The 17,299-nt window shown below is 36.2% G+C and overlaps 1 protein-coding gene across 1 annotated transcript in view; it reads left to right on the top strand.

Annotated features, from left to right (window-relative positions):
• Positions 1-756: 756 nt before the first annotated feature.
• Positions 757-17,299, top strand: part of LOC150108790 (unextended protein-like) — a 119,642-nt gene continuing 103,099 nt past the window's right edge. The window contains exon 1 of the mRNA XM_090414269.1: positions 757-1,262. Coding sequence (XP_090270395.1) covers positions 757-1,262 — 506 coding nt within the window. The remainder of the gene's footprint in view (positions 1,263-17,299) is intronic.

Here is a 17,299-nt window from a genome sequence, read left to right as displayed (position 1 = left end):
GTTGGCCTTTTTTTTTTTTAACTTTGTGTGTGTGTGTGTGTTCATCGGGTCAGTTTGCCTGTTCTAAGGGACGAAAAACTCGAGTCTCCAGGAGAAAATCTTTCATCACCGTATGACACCAGCTAACTCACCTTCAGTCAAAACTGATCAGATAAAGATTCTTCACGTCATTGATGGGAATCGAATCCAGGTCTATCCGAACCAAAGGACTTCTTCTGTACCAACTGATGTTGCATCTAGTTATCATATACAAATGAATGACAATGTCAGTTGTATATGCAAATGAACCATAGCATAAAAGTGGGAGTTTCGGAGTGATTATCCATTTCGTGTACGGAGTGAGAACAAGTCATTTGGTGATAGCAAAATTCTTGAATCTGGCTGTATGACATTTAAGCAATTAATTCAGGTGGCAAGCCATCATAAGACCAGATGCCATCATAAGTATTTGAAATAATTTGAAATATACGTTTATCCTTTTAACGTATATTTTGTGAAATGTAAATATTTGTTGTGCATGTTTTTGAAATTTATTGTATCTCACTATTGTACTTTTTTAAATGGCAGAGGGGAAAAAATGAACTGTAATAAATCTCCTTAAATGAAACTTAAAATCTTCTGCTGTTATAATGTTAGCATGTTATAAGAAGATAAGAAAAAATATTTTTTCTGCAAAATAGCGCCATCACTGAATACAAGGATTGCATCACTAAGACGCTAGTTTTTGATCAGTAGTGCCTGTTGTTATATCATAATATGGCGTCAGTATGTACATGTTCTTCGTTGCAGGTAGTTGCAGTGTTGATTATTTTTGCTAATGTTTTGTCCCAAGCATTTAGTTTAGTAGTAAATTCTAATCCAGTTAGGTCATTATATGCTTTGGGATCGCATGATAATTTAAGCAGATCACGTAATTTAAGTAATTCATCAGATACATCTGTAGTCTTCCGTATTCGAGGCTCTAACTTTACGTCCGAAACTCTTGCGGCGCTCAGTACCGTCCGTGTAGCTTTGGGAAAGCCGTGCAATCCAAATTATTTTGTAGGTAGTAATATTCCAATACAGAACATTGAAGACGATAAAGGTGATATAATTGCAAATCAGACATTAATGGTAAAACTACTGAAGTCACCCAACGCCTTGTTTGTATGTTTTTACAGAGAAAATCAAACTGGTTATATTGGTTCTGATGAAGTTGTCAGATGGGATCCACATACTTTAAAATGTTCTGCTGAGTTTATATCTTCCAAAGTCGTAGCTGGGTAAGTCTGTCCTCCTAATAAGTACGTCATTTGGATACTTTTTTATTTATTTTTTTTTATTAAGAATAGTTTCATTATTAATTTTTCTTATATATTTTCAATATGGCAATGATTGAAATCAAGTGAGTTAATATTGTGAATATATGTATATATCATTTCGAGATGGTTTTGTTATCGGGATTCCCATTTATGTAATTGGTCAGTATCGATGTAAGTGCTTTAAACGTATCAGTAATGTAAAAGATGCAAGTTTCTAAGAAAGGACGTGTTGCAGTGTTGATTAATTTTGCTCCGGCAAATCCTAAACCAGCCAGTAATTATTATAGGTTTGTGATATAATACATTTTGTCATGTTACTTTATTTGTATTTACATAGTGCTGAACAGCCAATCTCGCTCAAAATGACTAGCCAGAAATGCTGCAGTTTTGGTATTATTGTGATTGGCGTTAAAGGAGTTAAATTGAATTAACAATTCAGTTTTGAAATAAATGTGTGTATAATTTTTCAGAGCGACTAAGTCACATGAGTTCACTACAAGTTATTATCATTTGAATGTTTTTCTACTAGGAGAATTCCCTTCTATGTTAAAGTTCATTTGGTCATCTGTAATCAATTCATGTCCTTCTCACTAATGATCCACTAAAACTAATACAGATTTCGAGAGAATCCCCCCCCACCCGCTTCTCATTTTGAATGAATTGGTTTATTCATAGTCATATCTTCCCCCCCCCCCCCATCTTCCTTTTATTCTTATCATTTATTTAAGGCATTATTCCCCTTCTCTTCCCTTCTCATTTCGAATAGCTTGGCTTGTGCATATTTATACTCATAATAACTTCTCTCTCTTTTATTCTCATTTGGTTATTTGTTGTTAATTGATTTTGTATTTAAATTTTAGCAGTATTATATATTGTTGATATTATTATAGGAAAAAGACCTCCAAGTAGTCAGGGACTCATCTTGGGAGACCACAGGTTACCCACACCAGCTGTCTTACTTACTTACTCTTGAATTAATTTACAGTGCTTACACACAAAACATCGAGTGGCAATCAATTCCAATTACACACCATTCTATGAGCGACAAATCTAGCTCTCGCTCCATTCTTGATAGCATTCATTTTCAATGATCTCTCCTTCTTTCCCTACCCTTCATGAAATGAAAAATTCCATCTACTGTTATCCTGTATGTCCCTTTCAGAAGTTTGTAAGTCTCAATCATATCATTCCTTTCTCCCTGTTTGTTGGTGTCTGTAGTCTACAAATTGTCAACCTGTCTTCATAATCAGTAGTCCACAATCCTGATATTTTTAACACTTTCCTTTGCATTCTCTCCTCTGTATCAGAATCACCACGGAAACTAGCACACAGCAGTCTAAATCAGGTCTTATAAAAGCCTTGTAAAGAGGCAAAATGAATTCCTTATCTTTACATGTCAAACTTTGTCTCAGCATTGCAATTATCCTCTGAGTTGTATTTGCAGTCTTTGCTATATTGCCCTAGAACTTCAACTTCCTATCTACTAAAATTCCAAGATCACTATGATCAGTTTTTACTAGCATAATCCCACCAATATAATATGGTATTGGATATTGATATCTAATCACACCATCTGCATTACTTTACATTTACGAACATAGAACTGACTGCCGTTCTCACATGCCCATAATTCCAGTTTATTCAAATCATTCCGGAAGTACTGCATATCATCTGCATTCCTGATCACCCTGCCTATCTTGTATGTTGCCTATAAAATCCTTCCCAATAGCATTGGACCAAGGACTAATCCTTGTGGTACACAAGCGATTAGCTTAAATCTTGCAGTCTCACATTCCTCGTATACCACTTTTTGATGTCTGTCAATCAGCTAGCTATCCTGTTATCCACACTAATATTTTACATGCATGTCAATCCCATATTCTCTAGTTTATGCAACAGTCTTCCAGGCTGCATTCTGTCAAAAGTCTTACAAAAATCCAAAAGTATCATGGTGTATCCATTTCCTTTGTCTAACCCATTATTATGGAATGTGAGCAAGTAGCCCAAACTTTACTTTTCCTTAGTAGCAAGCTCATGCTGTTCATTGCAAAGTAGAGATTCTCTGTCAACCCATTTCTCAAGTTTTCCAAAATCTTCACAACCACTCCAGAGATACTGATAGGTCGATATTTTGATACATCAGTCTTTGCACCACTCTTGTGCAAATCAGAATACCATACATTCTTTTCACTGTTATAACATCTCTGTTCTGAGACTCAAATTATATAGCCTGGTCAAAGGAATAGCCAGTTCAGCTGACCACTCTTTTAGCATCTGTGCTGATATTCCATCAGTTCCTATTGTCGAATTCTTATTCAGTTTGTGCAACAGATTTCATACATCCTCCTCCTCATACACCTGAGTTTCATCATCCATCGAAGAAGTGTGAGTGCAATGTTGCATACACCAGATCGATAGCTTTTAGCAAAATGGGCACTCATTAGTTGAACAACTCCTTTTGTGTTGGTCATCCTCAAACCAACTGAATTCAGTACAGTTATGCTTTCATATTCACTCTTTCTTTTATTTTCAGCGTATCAATAGAATTCTTTGGGGTTGCATTTATTTTGCAGAGGCAGTTTCTTTTCATACTCAGATTTGCTTTCTTTACAACAGATGTGAATCTTCTAGCCTGCTCCTTATAATTTTCATAACTGATATCATCCTTATTCACATGGTATTCCTTCCACATCATCCTTTTCTTATGAATCTCTTGCTTAGTAAGATTACACATCCATTTCACTTGTATCCTTTTTTCTTCAAACTTTAGGGACACATTCCGATACTGCATCAATTATGTATTTTTTAAATGCTTCTCATGCACTGTTGATATTCTTCCCATCCAGCAACTGATACCATGATGCAGAATCCAGCATACTCCTCAGTTGGTCATAATTTGCTGCTTTGTAGTTCAGCATGTAACCTTTTTGAATGGAACATTCATAAAGTTAGCCATTTCCTAATTGAGTACCTTGTGATCTCTGTCACCAACTGTAGACAGAACAGTTATGTCATTGTCATAACACTAAATGGGGATATAGACCATACTGATCTGTTCCAGTTCATATCCAATCTAATATACTTTTGAGGTCTACCCAGCCATCTCTTCCTAGAATAGTTGTCTTAAACTGAAAATCCCCTCTGACACTATAATCAAATCTAACACTCTGACCTCAACTTTCTTCTGTCACATGCTGCTTGAGGAAGTTGTCTTTCAACAGCTCAATAAATTTAGTTTCATTCTTCTCATGAGATGCTTCCTCAAACTACTGCTACCCAGTAAATGTTTGGATAATTAAAGTACCTCATTATGATTACTGTTTTTGCACCCATCGTTCTTATTTTGTTATTAATTTTTTCATCACTAGCAACTGATTCACTAGATCTGTAACAGCTCCCCTCTATGTATTTGATCTTGTTAGGTTTGACCTCACCCCTAGATGCCTTCAAACTCACTGCCACATGAAATACTATTATTAGTATTACTGTCACAAGTATCAATGCTAATTGAACTCAGGTATTCGATATCATTAGTTGATGATATATTCATGATCTGGTCTGACACTGATTCAGAATTATTTCAGTTTTAAGAGAAAATAAATTCCTTGTACTCCCTTATCAAGTTCACTATTGAATGAGTCCAGTAACCAACTACCCTGTTTGAGATACCTTAATAAACCTACAGGTCATGTAGAATTTTCAGTTTATTATAAGCCGAGCTTTGTTGGCAGATACATTCACTCATCCTCCCACCATCATTCATCACAAAAAACGGATTTTATCAGGAGCTCATAGAGCTCATATGATCTGCTCTTCTGATCTCCCTTTTGTTAGATGAACTGAATAAAATTGAAAGCAATGTAATATGTAATGAAAATTATTGATAATTATCATCCTTCCAATCAGCGCTGGTGCCTAGTATTTTTCTTGTGTGTGCGATTAATGTTCGGCACTTTTCCAAAAAAGTTTTTTTGAATAAAGTGTGAATAAAACAAACAGGAAATGAAAACCGCTTTACAGTATGTTACTGACAGATTAGTGCTGCTTATACAAATTTTTTTTTTACACGGAGCTCAACAATTAATCATAAGTTGATTTATGATACATCAAAAAGTAAGAGAAGAACTATTTAGGTATATTTTCGTAAATTTTAATCAAAATTACAGTGATATAATCGGGTCCAGGATACAATTTCAGAATTTATTTGTTCGTTTCCGGGAAGATCTGAAGGGGCACGGATGGAAGACGACGTACATTCATAATTATATGTACCATTCTGTACCATTCGTTGTTTGTTTAAATTTTTTGTTATCTCATATTTTTTGACATCTTTTAGGCGTTTTCTTCTGCGCCGCCTGTGTATATTGAACACTTCGCACGTCTGTTAGAAGCCGGGTTTGCTTCCAACAGACTATAATCTGATGTGAAAAGAATTTCAATACCATACCTTAAAGGAACTGCAGAACAAATAGCAAGCTTTCTTCAAAAATTCGATCTATACACTTCTTTTAAGCCAGCTTGGAAACTGTCTTGCTTTCCCATCCACAAAAGGATGCATTGCCACCTCTTTCCTTACCAGGTGTCTATCAAGTATCTTGCTCATGCCATCTGTGTTATTTTGGACAGACTGGCCATTCTCCATTGATTACAATTGAAGAACATCAAGACTATATAAGATTTTTGGAATCTAACAAGTCTGGCCTTGTTTCACATTCTGTTGACACTAGGCACATTTTCTTTGAAACCAGACTAAACTACTTCATTCCAGCAAGTTCAAATTCAATTGCCTTTTCCTAGAAACATGAAACTCTACAAAATCATCCAAACCTGAACCGATCAGACTGCATGCCTGTGTCCAAGTTTTGACAAATGATTACTATTAACTATGTAAAGTTTTTTATTTTTTTATCTACATAGTTTTTTACAATTGTTTCTTTGACTTCTACAAGTGTAATATCATGAGCAGGAGAAAGTCTACAAACCGAGATAGTGCTACTGCGTACGGGACAACCGACGTGCCTACTCGAAGACCACATAGAGTAGGTGAGAAATCAGCAATGTGGTCAGCCAAGGATGTAAAACATGTAGCCACCCTCAACATAAGATCACTGTACCGACCTGGAAAATTGCAATTATTCCAGGAAAATTTAAAAAGACTGAAATGGAGTATTTCAGGTTTATCAGAGACACATTGGTGCAGAGATGGATTCATGGATTTACTAGAAGGAAGACTGTACTTCTCAGGAAGAAAAGAGAACATACACAGAGAAGAAGTTGCATTATTAATTGCAAAGAAACTTACACAATCAGTAATTGAAATAAACCCAGTGTCTCCTAGAATAATAACAGCCAAACTTCAAGCAAAAGAAAAAGGTCAAACAATTAAAATAATCCAAATATATGCACCAGACAGTAACCATTCAGAGGAAGAAATAGAAAATTTCTATGAACTACAACAGGAAATAGATAATCCCCAAAATAGAGAACTCATGATAGTGATGGGAGATTTTAATGCTAAAATAGGACAGTTCACAGCAGATAAAAAAGATGTGATGGGAATTTGGATACAGAGAGCTTAACGACAGAGGAGAACAATTACTCCACTTCTGTAAAGCAAACGATCTAATGATTACAAACACATTGTTCTGTCAACGCCCTAATAATAAATATACATGGACATCCCCAGATGGTAATATAAAGAATTGCATAGACTATATCATCATAAACAAACAATGGAAAAGATCAGTAAATAATGTACGAATATTAAGAAGTTTTGATTTTGACACTGACCACGAAATATTAACTGCCAAAGTGAAGGTAAAATTCAACCGGAAAAATAATATCAGAAAAGAAGAAAATATTAACCTATCAAAACTAAAAGATAGCTCAAGCAGAAGTCGATTTTTTAGAACAGATGTGCTTGAAATTAAAACCCTCCATCTTCCAGAACAGCGGAAAATACTGGGAAGAAGGAAAAGAAACAGTGTTATCAATTGCAAAAGACACTCTAGGTTCCAAACCCAAAATAAACAAACAGCGGATAATCCAAGAAATCATAGCTACCATAGAAGAGAAAAGAGAGGCCAAGATACTTGTAAACCAACAAAACAATGAAGAGAATAGAGAAAAAAGCACTAAAAATAAAGTTGATAACCTATGCAAAAAAGCCAAAGAAAAATGGTTAGAAGAAAAAGCTAAGAAATGCCAAGAAGCATACCAACAAAACAACCTAAAAGTCTTCCATGATACTGTAAGAGAAATTACAAAGGAATTCTCAGCAAAAGCACTAACAATAATAAAAAACAAGATGACTGAAACCGGGAATATTGAATATATAAGAAAAATCTGGTCAAACCATTTTAAGACTATCTTCCACCAAGGAAACAAAACTACAATGCCAACAATAGAAAAAAATAATGATCACCCAAAAATTTTACAAGAAGAAGTTAGATACGCAATAAAACAGATGAAAAATAATAAAGCACCAGGCATTGATACTATCCCTACTGAACTGTGGTCATATGAAGGCAGCATATCAATAGAATATTTAACAACCCTATTCAATGAAATACTGCAAACAGGAGAGATCCCAGATGACTGGACAACTGGAAAGATCATCCCAATATACAAGAAAGGAGACAAAAGAGACTGCAGAAATTACAGACCAATCAATTTACTCCCTCACACCTATAAAATATTTATAAGAATTATACAAAATAGATTAAAACCCACCTATGAAGAAATGATAAGCATAGAACAAGCTGGTTTCCAAGGAAACTATTCAACAATAGACCAAATTTTCACATTGCATCAACTAGCAGAGCTCAGCTGGGAAGACCATAAAGAACTATATTGTTGTTTTGTGGACTTTAAACAAGCTTTCGATAACATCAACAGAGAAATCCTTCTTAAAATTCTACTAGAAAAAGCAATAGACAAATATATAATACAGTTTCTGATAAAATATTACTCTAAGACAAATGCAATAATTAAAAAGATCACACTCACAACAGAACCCATAGAGATCCAAAAAGAGTAATGCAAGGATGCCCATTATCCCCATGCCTATTCAACATATATCTAGAAGTTGTAAAGAAGGCAATAGATAATGAGCCTGGAATCAATGTCAATGGTTTAAACATAAATAATATCAAATATGCAGATGATCTCGTCCTTCTTGCAAGAACCCCAAATGAACTACAAAAGTTGATCAACAAGCTAAATGAAACCTGTAAAACATATTTCATGACAATAAATATACCAAAGACAAAAGTGATGAAAATAGGGAGATACGGAACTACCATCTCAGCTACCCTAAACGGAGAACAAATAGAACAAGTAGACAACTTCATATACCTTGGATCAAAACTAGCAGAAACAATAGATGAACTCAAAACAATCAAACACAGAATGGTCCACCATGGGAAAATTACAGAAAATCTGGAAAACAAACAAGATATCTAAGCAAGCCAAAATCAAATTATATGAAGCAACAATTATACCAACAGTCATCTATGGAGCAGAAGCGTGGACAGTTAAAAAAAGAGAGGAGAAAAAACTACTGGCATTTGAAATGAAATGCTTAAGAAAAATAAATAGAACAAGTTGGATAGAAAAGGAAACAAACATCACAGTCAGACAAGAACTATTGTATAAAAAGACAATAATAGAAAAAATTAGAAAACAACAACTGAGATGGTTTGGACACACTGTACGCATGGACGCAGACAGACTTCCTAACGTCCTAATCAATACTTTTCCAACTGAAAAAAGAAGACCCGGAAGACCAAGAATTACCTGACTGAAATTAATAAAGAACATCTTGGGATGCAGAACATATAAGGAACTTTTTTCGAACAGCAAGGAATAGAGAAGACTGGAAGATCCTGCTCAAGAGAAGACCCAACCCGTCTTAGATGGAAGAGAAGGAGAAGAAGAATATCATGTACTTCAGCTGTGACTGAGACACGAGCTAATATGCATGTGGATAGGCTTATGTGTTCATCAGACATGTTGTAATAAATTTCATGGTATTGATATGAACACAGATTGATAAGAAAATAACTATTTATTAACTTAAGAGCTAATGTTTTACTGGTATTATTTCCTGGATGCTGGATATAATACCAGCAAAATATTAACTCTTAAGTTAATAAATAGTTATTTTCTTATCGATCTGTGTTCATATCAATACCGTGAAACCTATTACAACAGAGCTAATATGCACCTGAATTATTACTCATTATTGTGATTTATCTTTTGAACTTAGTTAATGATTTGTCTCCCTGACAAATTACACATAACGTTTGATGAAATATATTGGAATTTTTAAATATAATTCTATATACTTTTGCTACATGTATAAGCTGTAAAGTTACTTTATAATGTTGACATGTAGTGCACATGTCCCATTGAAGGTATTAAAGGTAGCCAGTGTTGCCCTGGTATGAGAGTGATGAGATGACTAGGATTATGAATGTGTGAAGAGAAAGGAATTAATTTTGTGAATGCGTGAGATGAATTTGAGGGATGTATGGAGCTGTATAGAAGAGATGGGTTTTATTTAAATGGATTTGATGTGAGTCATCTGGAGAAACTGTTGCTGCAAGAGAGAGAGAGAGATGACTGAAGGAAATGGAAGACCGAAGAAGCAAGAGGTGGTAGAGGTGATGTGGAACAGCAGCTAAGTAGGATAGGAAAACTTGTGAATGCAGAGTTGAGTGGTATGAGTGAAGAGAAGGAAAGAAAATGAACACAATGAAAACGGGGAAACAGAAGAATTCGGGGTTCATAGTGAGACAGTATGTGAAAAGAGCAGATGTATGTGTGTAAAAGAAAGGGTTGGGATGACCAAGGATGTGAGGGAAACAAAGAGGTATGAGAAGAGTTGTAAGATCAGCCATGATAGAAATGAGTGTCCAAGGGATAGAGGAGTAATGAGGATTCACATCTGATGAGCAGGGTTGGGGAGAGAGAACCAGAAATAAGCTAGTGTATATGTTGTTTACAAATGCCAGAATTGTTCAAAATAAAAGTCTTGTAGCATTAATAGTGTATGTTCGTCCAAAAATTGTTTGAATAAGTGAGCATGGTTATGGAAACGAGGATGACATTTTGACAGCAATAGAGATGGATATGATGCTTTTATTGAGGATAGGCAAGATAGAAGGTGAGGAGGAGGAGTGCTGTTGATGATAACAGAAGATTTATTTCCCTCTTAAGGTGGAGATTAATGGGACAAAGAGTGGCAATGGTTTTGAAGCAGTACAGAGTGAAGTGTAAGTGAACTAAGTGAATATCTAGTTGGGTGTTGCTATTGACCTGGTAATGTGGAGGGCAGTAAGAAAGAAATGTATAGGCAAATCGGTCTAGCTAATAAGAAAATGGTGATTCATTATGAATGATTTTAATTATGGCAATATGAACTGTAATGAAGACACAGCATCTGGTGGGGGAGGGGGAATGAATTTCTTGAGTTTTTGAGGGACATTACCTTAGGCAGTACATAGCAATGGGTACATCAGAATCAAAGGATGTTATAAATGAGGTGTTGAATCTCCCTCTGGTTGGTGAGAGTGACCATGAGGTGATTACTTGGGTGGTGGCTAGCCATATGACTTCTGCGACAAAGGGATATATGTGGAACTATAAGGCTAGTGATCATGACAAGCTCAAGAGACATCTTGCAACTATATCATGGGATGAAGAATTGAAATGAAAGGGAATCAATGCTGCTTGGGACATGATCAGGAACTGTACAGAGGCAATGTCTGGATGCATTCCAAAGGTCAAGCAGGTCAAATAAGATGGGTGTGAAATGGATGAATGAAGAGATTATGCATGCAGTTTGGAAGAAGGCATTATGAAAGCAGCATAAGATAAGTGGTGGTAATAGTTGGTTTGATTGTGTGAGGAGTACAAAGAGCAAGCAAGAGAAGTAACTTGCTTGGTAAGGATAGCAAAAGTGCATTATGAGCAGCAGTTAGCTAATGACACCAGAAGCAATCCTAGAGAGTTTTTCGATATGTGACCAGTAGAAGAAAGAATGATTCTGAAAGGTTGATACTGGTCAGAGAGAATGGTAGAATGATAATCACTGAGGAGGATATAGTTGAAACGATAAATGAGCAGTTGATAAAGGTATTTCATCCTCATGAAAGTAACATTATGAAGAACTTGAGAGCAGTGGGAAGGGAGAGGAGCTCTGTTATGTGTGAGCAGGAGATATATGAAGAATTGACGAAACTCGATGTTAATGAAGCTATAGAACCTGGTGGTATATCACAATGTGTCTTGAGGGAATGTTCCAGGAGTTAACAATAGCTTTAACATAACTTTTTGACTTTACTCATATATTTACCCAAGTTCCAAAGGAGTAGAAAGAAGGCAAAATTGTTCTGCTTCATAAAGGGGATAATAAGACTAAAAGGCTTTGAATTAGAAACTAATCTGTTTCATCTAGAGTTGTAGTAAAGGTTAACTAGTGAGGATAACGATTCAGAATTGGATTGATGACAACAACATTCTCTTTGATGGGCAGCATGGGTTTGTTAATTGTGTTTTACCAATCTACTTACTATAACAAGGTGACAGGTGCATTGGATAAAGGGGAAGCATACACTGTAGTATATTTAGATTTTGCTAAAGCCTTTGTTACATTGCCACATGACAATCTGGTAATTGATAGGATTGGATAGTAGATAGTCCACTAGATTGACAATTGGCTGTCTGTTAGATATCAGCAAATTGTATGTGAGGTTGCGATATCCCGGAGGAGGAAAGTCACCAGTGGTGTGCCCTGAGGGGTAGTTTTGGGTCCATTCTTGTTTAATTTGTATGTAAATGATATTGGGAAGGGTTTGAATGGTGATATACAGTTGTTTCCAGATGATGCAGAGTTGGAAAGAAGTATGATGAGTACAGTGGATGTTGGGTCCTTGCAAGTGGGCTTCAATAGACTTCCTGAATGAGGTTGCCAGTTCAACATAGCAAAATGTAAGGTTTTAAAGTTTGGGAAGCACAGATTGGATGCAATGCAGTGGCAGCCGGTGAAATTTTAAGTGGGGGTGCTGCCTATACAAAAAAAAAAATTATTAATTATTATTATTTTTTTCCTAATCAGATATATTTATTAATAAATTGGTTACTGTTTAGGAAACAAATACTTATTTTTTTTTATTTTGTATAGGCAGCACCCCCACTTAAAATTTCACCAGTCGCCACTGATGCAGTGTATAAGATTGAGGAATATCTTAGCGAAGGTAGAGGAGATGAAGGATCTGGAGGTGTTGGTAGACAGGGACATAAAATTTCTGGGACATTTTGCTAAAATTGTGAGGACAGCACAGCAAATTATGGGAATGATGGGAGAACATTGACATTTAGGAGTAAGGATGTTATGATTACATTGTATAAGGCTTTGATCAGACTACGTATGGATTACTGTACACAGATTTCGTCACTGGGTTTGCAAAAGTATGAAGAGATGCTGGAAAGGGTTCATAAACTATAGACTAAGATGGTTTCTGGTCTCTGGAACATAGAGTATGAAAACAAACATTGAAAACAGTTTGACATGATTGAGACATATAAGTTGGTAAGGGATTATTACTGGCTTAACGTGGATCTGAGTTTTCATAGAATAGGTGGAAACGGGGAGAACAGGAGACGATCCCAGAAAGCTGTATAAGGAGAGCATGTGCAAGGGGATGATTAGTAAGTTTTTTTGTCTGGAAAGTTGCAGGTGGTTGGAATGCATTGCCTGCAAATGTGGTGAACTTGGAGACAACAATTGCATTCTAGTTGTGTGTGATGGAGAACCTCCCACAATGAGTCATTTATTTCATGGAGTTGTTGGTTATACTATAAATACGGATACCAGGAAATCAGGACAACTGATGGTACCCCCGAGTTACCCTAGTCCTGAAAATACTTCAGGTGCAAACTTTGTTTGCTTACACTTGGATAAAGGATTAAACCATTTATTTCATGGAATTTTTTTTTTTTTAAATGTTTTATTACATTATATTTTCATGTTACATCATAATATTGTATTATTGCATTTTACATAGTAATATTCATACATAACATTATAATACTATTATACATTATTACACTATACATAGTAATATTCATATAATATGATAAAATTCATATAATAATACTGCAGTTTTGACTTCAAACAAGCATTTGATTCCATTGACAGGAACAAAATGTTAAACATCTTAAAATCTGTGACATTAGATTCAGAACTACAAACCTTTATTACATCTTATTATAAAGATATCAAAGCAACTGTCAAATTTAATAAAATAAAAACAGACAAATTCAAAATAGAACTGGTTAAGTTGTATATGGACGATTGTTGATCAGAGTAGGTATCATATGCTCTCTCTCATAGTTTCTCCATGTCTATTGTTGAAGCTCCAGGTTGTGTAGAGCAGTGCTTCCCAAACTTATGGATGTAAAGGCCCCCCCCCCCTTTGGAAAATTTAAAATATTTGCGGTTAGTATTTGGAAGGGGACCAATTGTTCGATGCTGTTGGCACACTCTCCCTCGATGAGTCTTTGGACTCCCTGGAGGTGTCAAATAATAACAATAATAATAATAATTTCAGGTCTCCCATCGGGGAAAAAAAAAATCCTAATATGGACATATATTATTATAATATTTATTGTATTTAAAATGAAATACAATAAATATTTTGAAACGAAACATATGAATAAGCATATATTTACTAATATTCATTAAGCCCTGAAATACGCAGGAAGCAAAATTTTGAACCAACAGCAATGTGTGATTTTTTCCATTAAAATATAAAAAACAACAAAAAAGAAATAACAAATAATAAAAATTGAATACGTTTCTTTTAAGATTGAAAAAATCTACTTAGTCTTAAAATTATTAATTTGTCTTCATTATTTCATGGACCTCCTCAACAAAACTTGCAGCCCACTGTTTGGGAAGTGCTGGTGTAGGGCATCGGTTCCCAACCGGTAGTACGCGTACCCCTGGGGGTACATGCTGGGCCGTTCAGGGATACACGAAAAATAATTAGTAATGGCAGAAAAACAAGTATAGTAAACAAAATGCAAAACATTAGTTATGGAACAATAAATGTCAGTATTTAAAAACAGCTATTATAAAAACAAGGGGTACAATTTATAGAAATGGGTTTAAAAGGGGTACACAAGTGGAAAAAGGTTGGGAACCACCGGTGTAGAGAATAGTGGTAAGCCTTGCTATGCAGCATGTGTTTCTGTTTTATGGTAATCATTATTGAAGTAGTAGATTACATAGTGTTTCAAGTTTGATATATTTAATATTTGGCCATTAAAGACTTGGTCAGTGTTACTTGTGTGTTGGCTCTCCAGAGTACCATTGAAATGATTCTTTCGTGCAATGATTCTAATTTGGACAGATTATTTGCAGTGTTCGTATAGACTGTTATTCCATATCTTTATTGTTTAACAGATGCTATGGTAGATAATTTTCTTAGTGTTGATTGGTATCATTTCCTTTACTTGGAGCAATTTAGCTGCAGTAATGCAGAGTTTCAGGACAACTGCAAGTGTTAAGAATTGATAATACAATGATATGTGTGACCAGGATTGTGCCAAGGGTATTTACTGATCGGCTGCAAACTTTTATCAGCCGCCCCTTAAAAAATAGCTAAAAGAAATTGCATGTAGCATTTACTACAATAAATAAAATAACAATTTATGCAAACCAAAAGTTACATGACTTATTTATTAAAAACACAGAATACATAGTTTTGTATAGTTATTTTTAACATTTTTTTCAAAAACAAACAAAAAAGAACAATCATTTCTTAATATAAACAAAGATTAATTGCACATTCCTTTATGTAAAATTTACTTAACGTGATTTTTTTGTAGCAAAATCATTTATTATATCCTCCATATCTAAATTAGTAGCAATTCGATGTTCTATGCTAATAGCACATTGCATGTAGGTTTGTGTAAATTGTCTATTAGTTTTTAGTGAGTATACTTTATGAAACTGTAGTGGTAGAGAATGTGCAAGCAGCTAAGCCTAATTTGAGTAGAAGCTTATTATAGTACTTTGTTGTATGCAACTGCTTAAAAATTTCTGTCGCTAGTATACTATGCTGCTCAATTTAGTTAAGGAATCCTAATATAAGGGAGGGTTAGCGAGGGGCCAACCACCCCTCCTGTAAAAACCCTATTGGTTATGAAACAAGCACCACAGAAGCCTTGGAATTCGGACGCCTTTGCGACTATGATTATTAATCGTTTTGGGACCTGGAATATACGTAGTTTGGTGAAAGAAGGAGCTCTTTTTAATGTGACGAATGTCTTACGACAGTATAAAATTGGACTTTGTGCTGTACAAGAAGCGCGTTGGCCAGGACAAGGCTCGACCCGCAATCAGGGGTACACGCTATACTATTGTGGTGACAACAGAGGACAAAGAGTCCTCGGAACTGCGTTTTTAGTTAGTGATAACTTTTTTGTGTAATATTTTAAATTTTAAGCCTGTGAGCAATCAGCTGTGTACCATTAGAGTTAAGGGATGTTTTCAAAATGTGTATATTGTGAACTGTTATGCACCTACTGAAGAGAGCTCGGAGGAAGCTAAAGATTGTTTCTACGTAGTGCTTGAGCGTACTTGTACTAATCTACCGTCCTATGATGTCAAGCTAGTGGTGGGAGATTTCAACGTGAAGCTGGGGAGAGAGAGCATGTGTGGCGTCCTTTCATGGGTAGTGAGAGCCTACATAAGGAGTGCAATGATAATGGGATCCGACTTGCAAGTTTTGCTGCTGCTACAGGATGCTTCGTAAAGAGCACTATGTTTGCACATAAAGACGTCCACAAGCAGACCTGGAGATCGCCAGACAGTAGAACAGCTAAACCAAATAGACCATGTACTAGTGTATCGACGTCACCACAGCAGATGGAGATAGCAACCACTATCTGGCAGCCTATGATTTCATGCATAGAATTGCAGTTCAGAAGCCTGCATGTCCTACCATACGATCAGCATGGGACCTGGACAAGTTGAAAACAGCGGAAGGCAAGCGGGCTTTCCAGTTAGAGTTGCAGAATTGTTTTAGGGAGTTACAGGAGGAAGAGGATGATCCGGATGGGATGTGGGACACCATCAAAAATACGGTTGCGTTAGCTGCCTCAACAACTGTGGGAAAGAGAAAGAGGAGGAGAAAAGCATGGTTTAATAGACAGTGTGAAGAAGCTGTAGCGAAACGAAGGGAAGCACTATTGAACTACCTAGCGGATAGCAGGAAGAAAGCTGCATATGGGAGGGTGAGGAGTGGTGAATACATGTCTACGCAGGGAAAAGTGGAAGTATCTTAATGAGAAAGTGGCTAGTATAGTGAGAAATAGGGTGACGAATAATGGACGGGAGATGTATCGGACGATCAAAGCCATGCGAAGTGCCCAGACACAAGCGGCAACCATAAGAGATGAGAGTGGAAATCTATTAACAAACTCAAAAGATGCTCTCGCTTGGTGGCGTAGATATTTTGCGAACTTGCTGAAATGTCAATGCTGGAACTCCTTATCAAACTGCTGAACCATTTATTGAAGAGCCGACATTTAGTGAGATTACTCGTGCTATCCGCATGCTGAAAAATAATAAGGCTCCAGGAGTGGACTGCATACTGGCGAAGCTCCAGAAGAATGGTGGGGACATCCTGCTGGAGCAGATGCACTGGCTCATCTTGATGATCTGGCGAGAAGAACGGCTGCCGGACGAGTGGAAGGAGTCGCTGATCACCCCAGTATATAAGAAAGGGGATAAGGCTCAATGCATCAACTATAGGGGCATCTCACTGCTGTTGACTGGCTACAAGGTGCTGTCTACCATCATGCTAATACGCTTCACACCATATGCAGAAAAGTGCCTTGGTGACTACCCGACGGGCTTCAGAAGGAACTGTTCTACAATAGACAAACTCTTCACGCTGCGCCAAGTTTTTGAAAAGTGCTGG

This window comes from Typopeltis vanoorti, chromosome 2 (assembly GCF_054136105.1).
Source record: "Typopeltis vanoorti isolate ZY-2024b chromosome 2, IOZ_Tvanoo_1.0, whole genome shotgun sequence".
NCBI classification, from domain to species: domain Eukaryota; kingdom Metazoa; phylum Arthropoda; class Arachnida; order Uropygi; family Thelyphonidae; genus Typopeltis; species Typopeltis vanoorti.
This window is presented reverse-complemented; position numbering and strand designations above follow the sequence as displayed.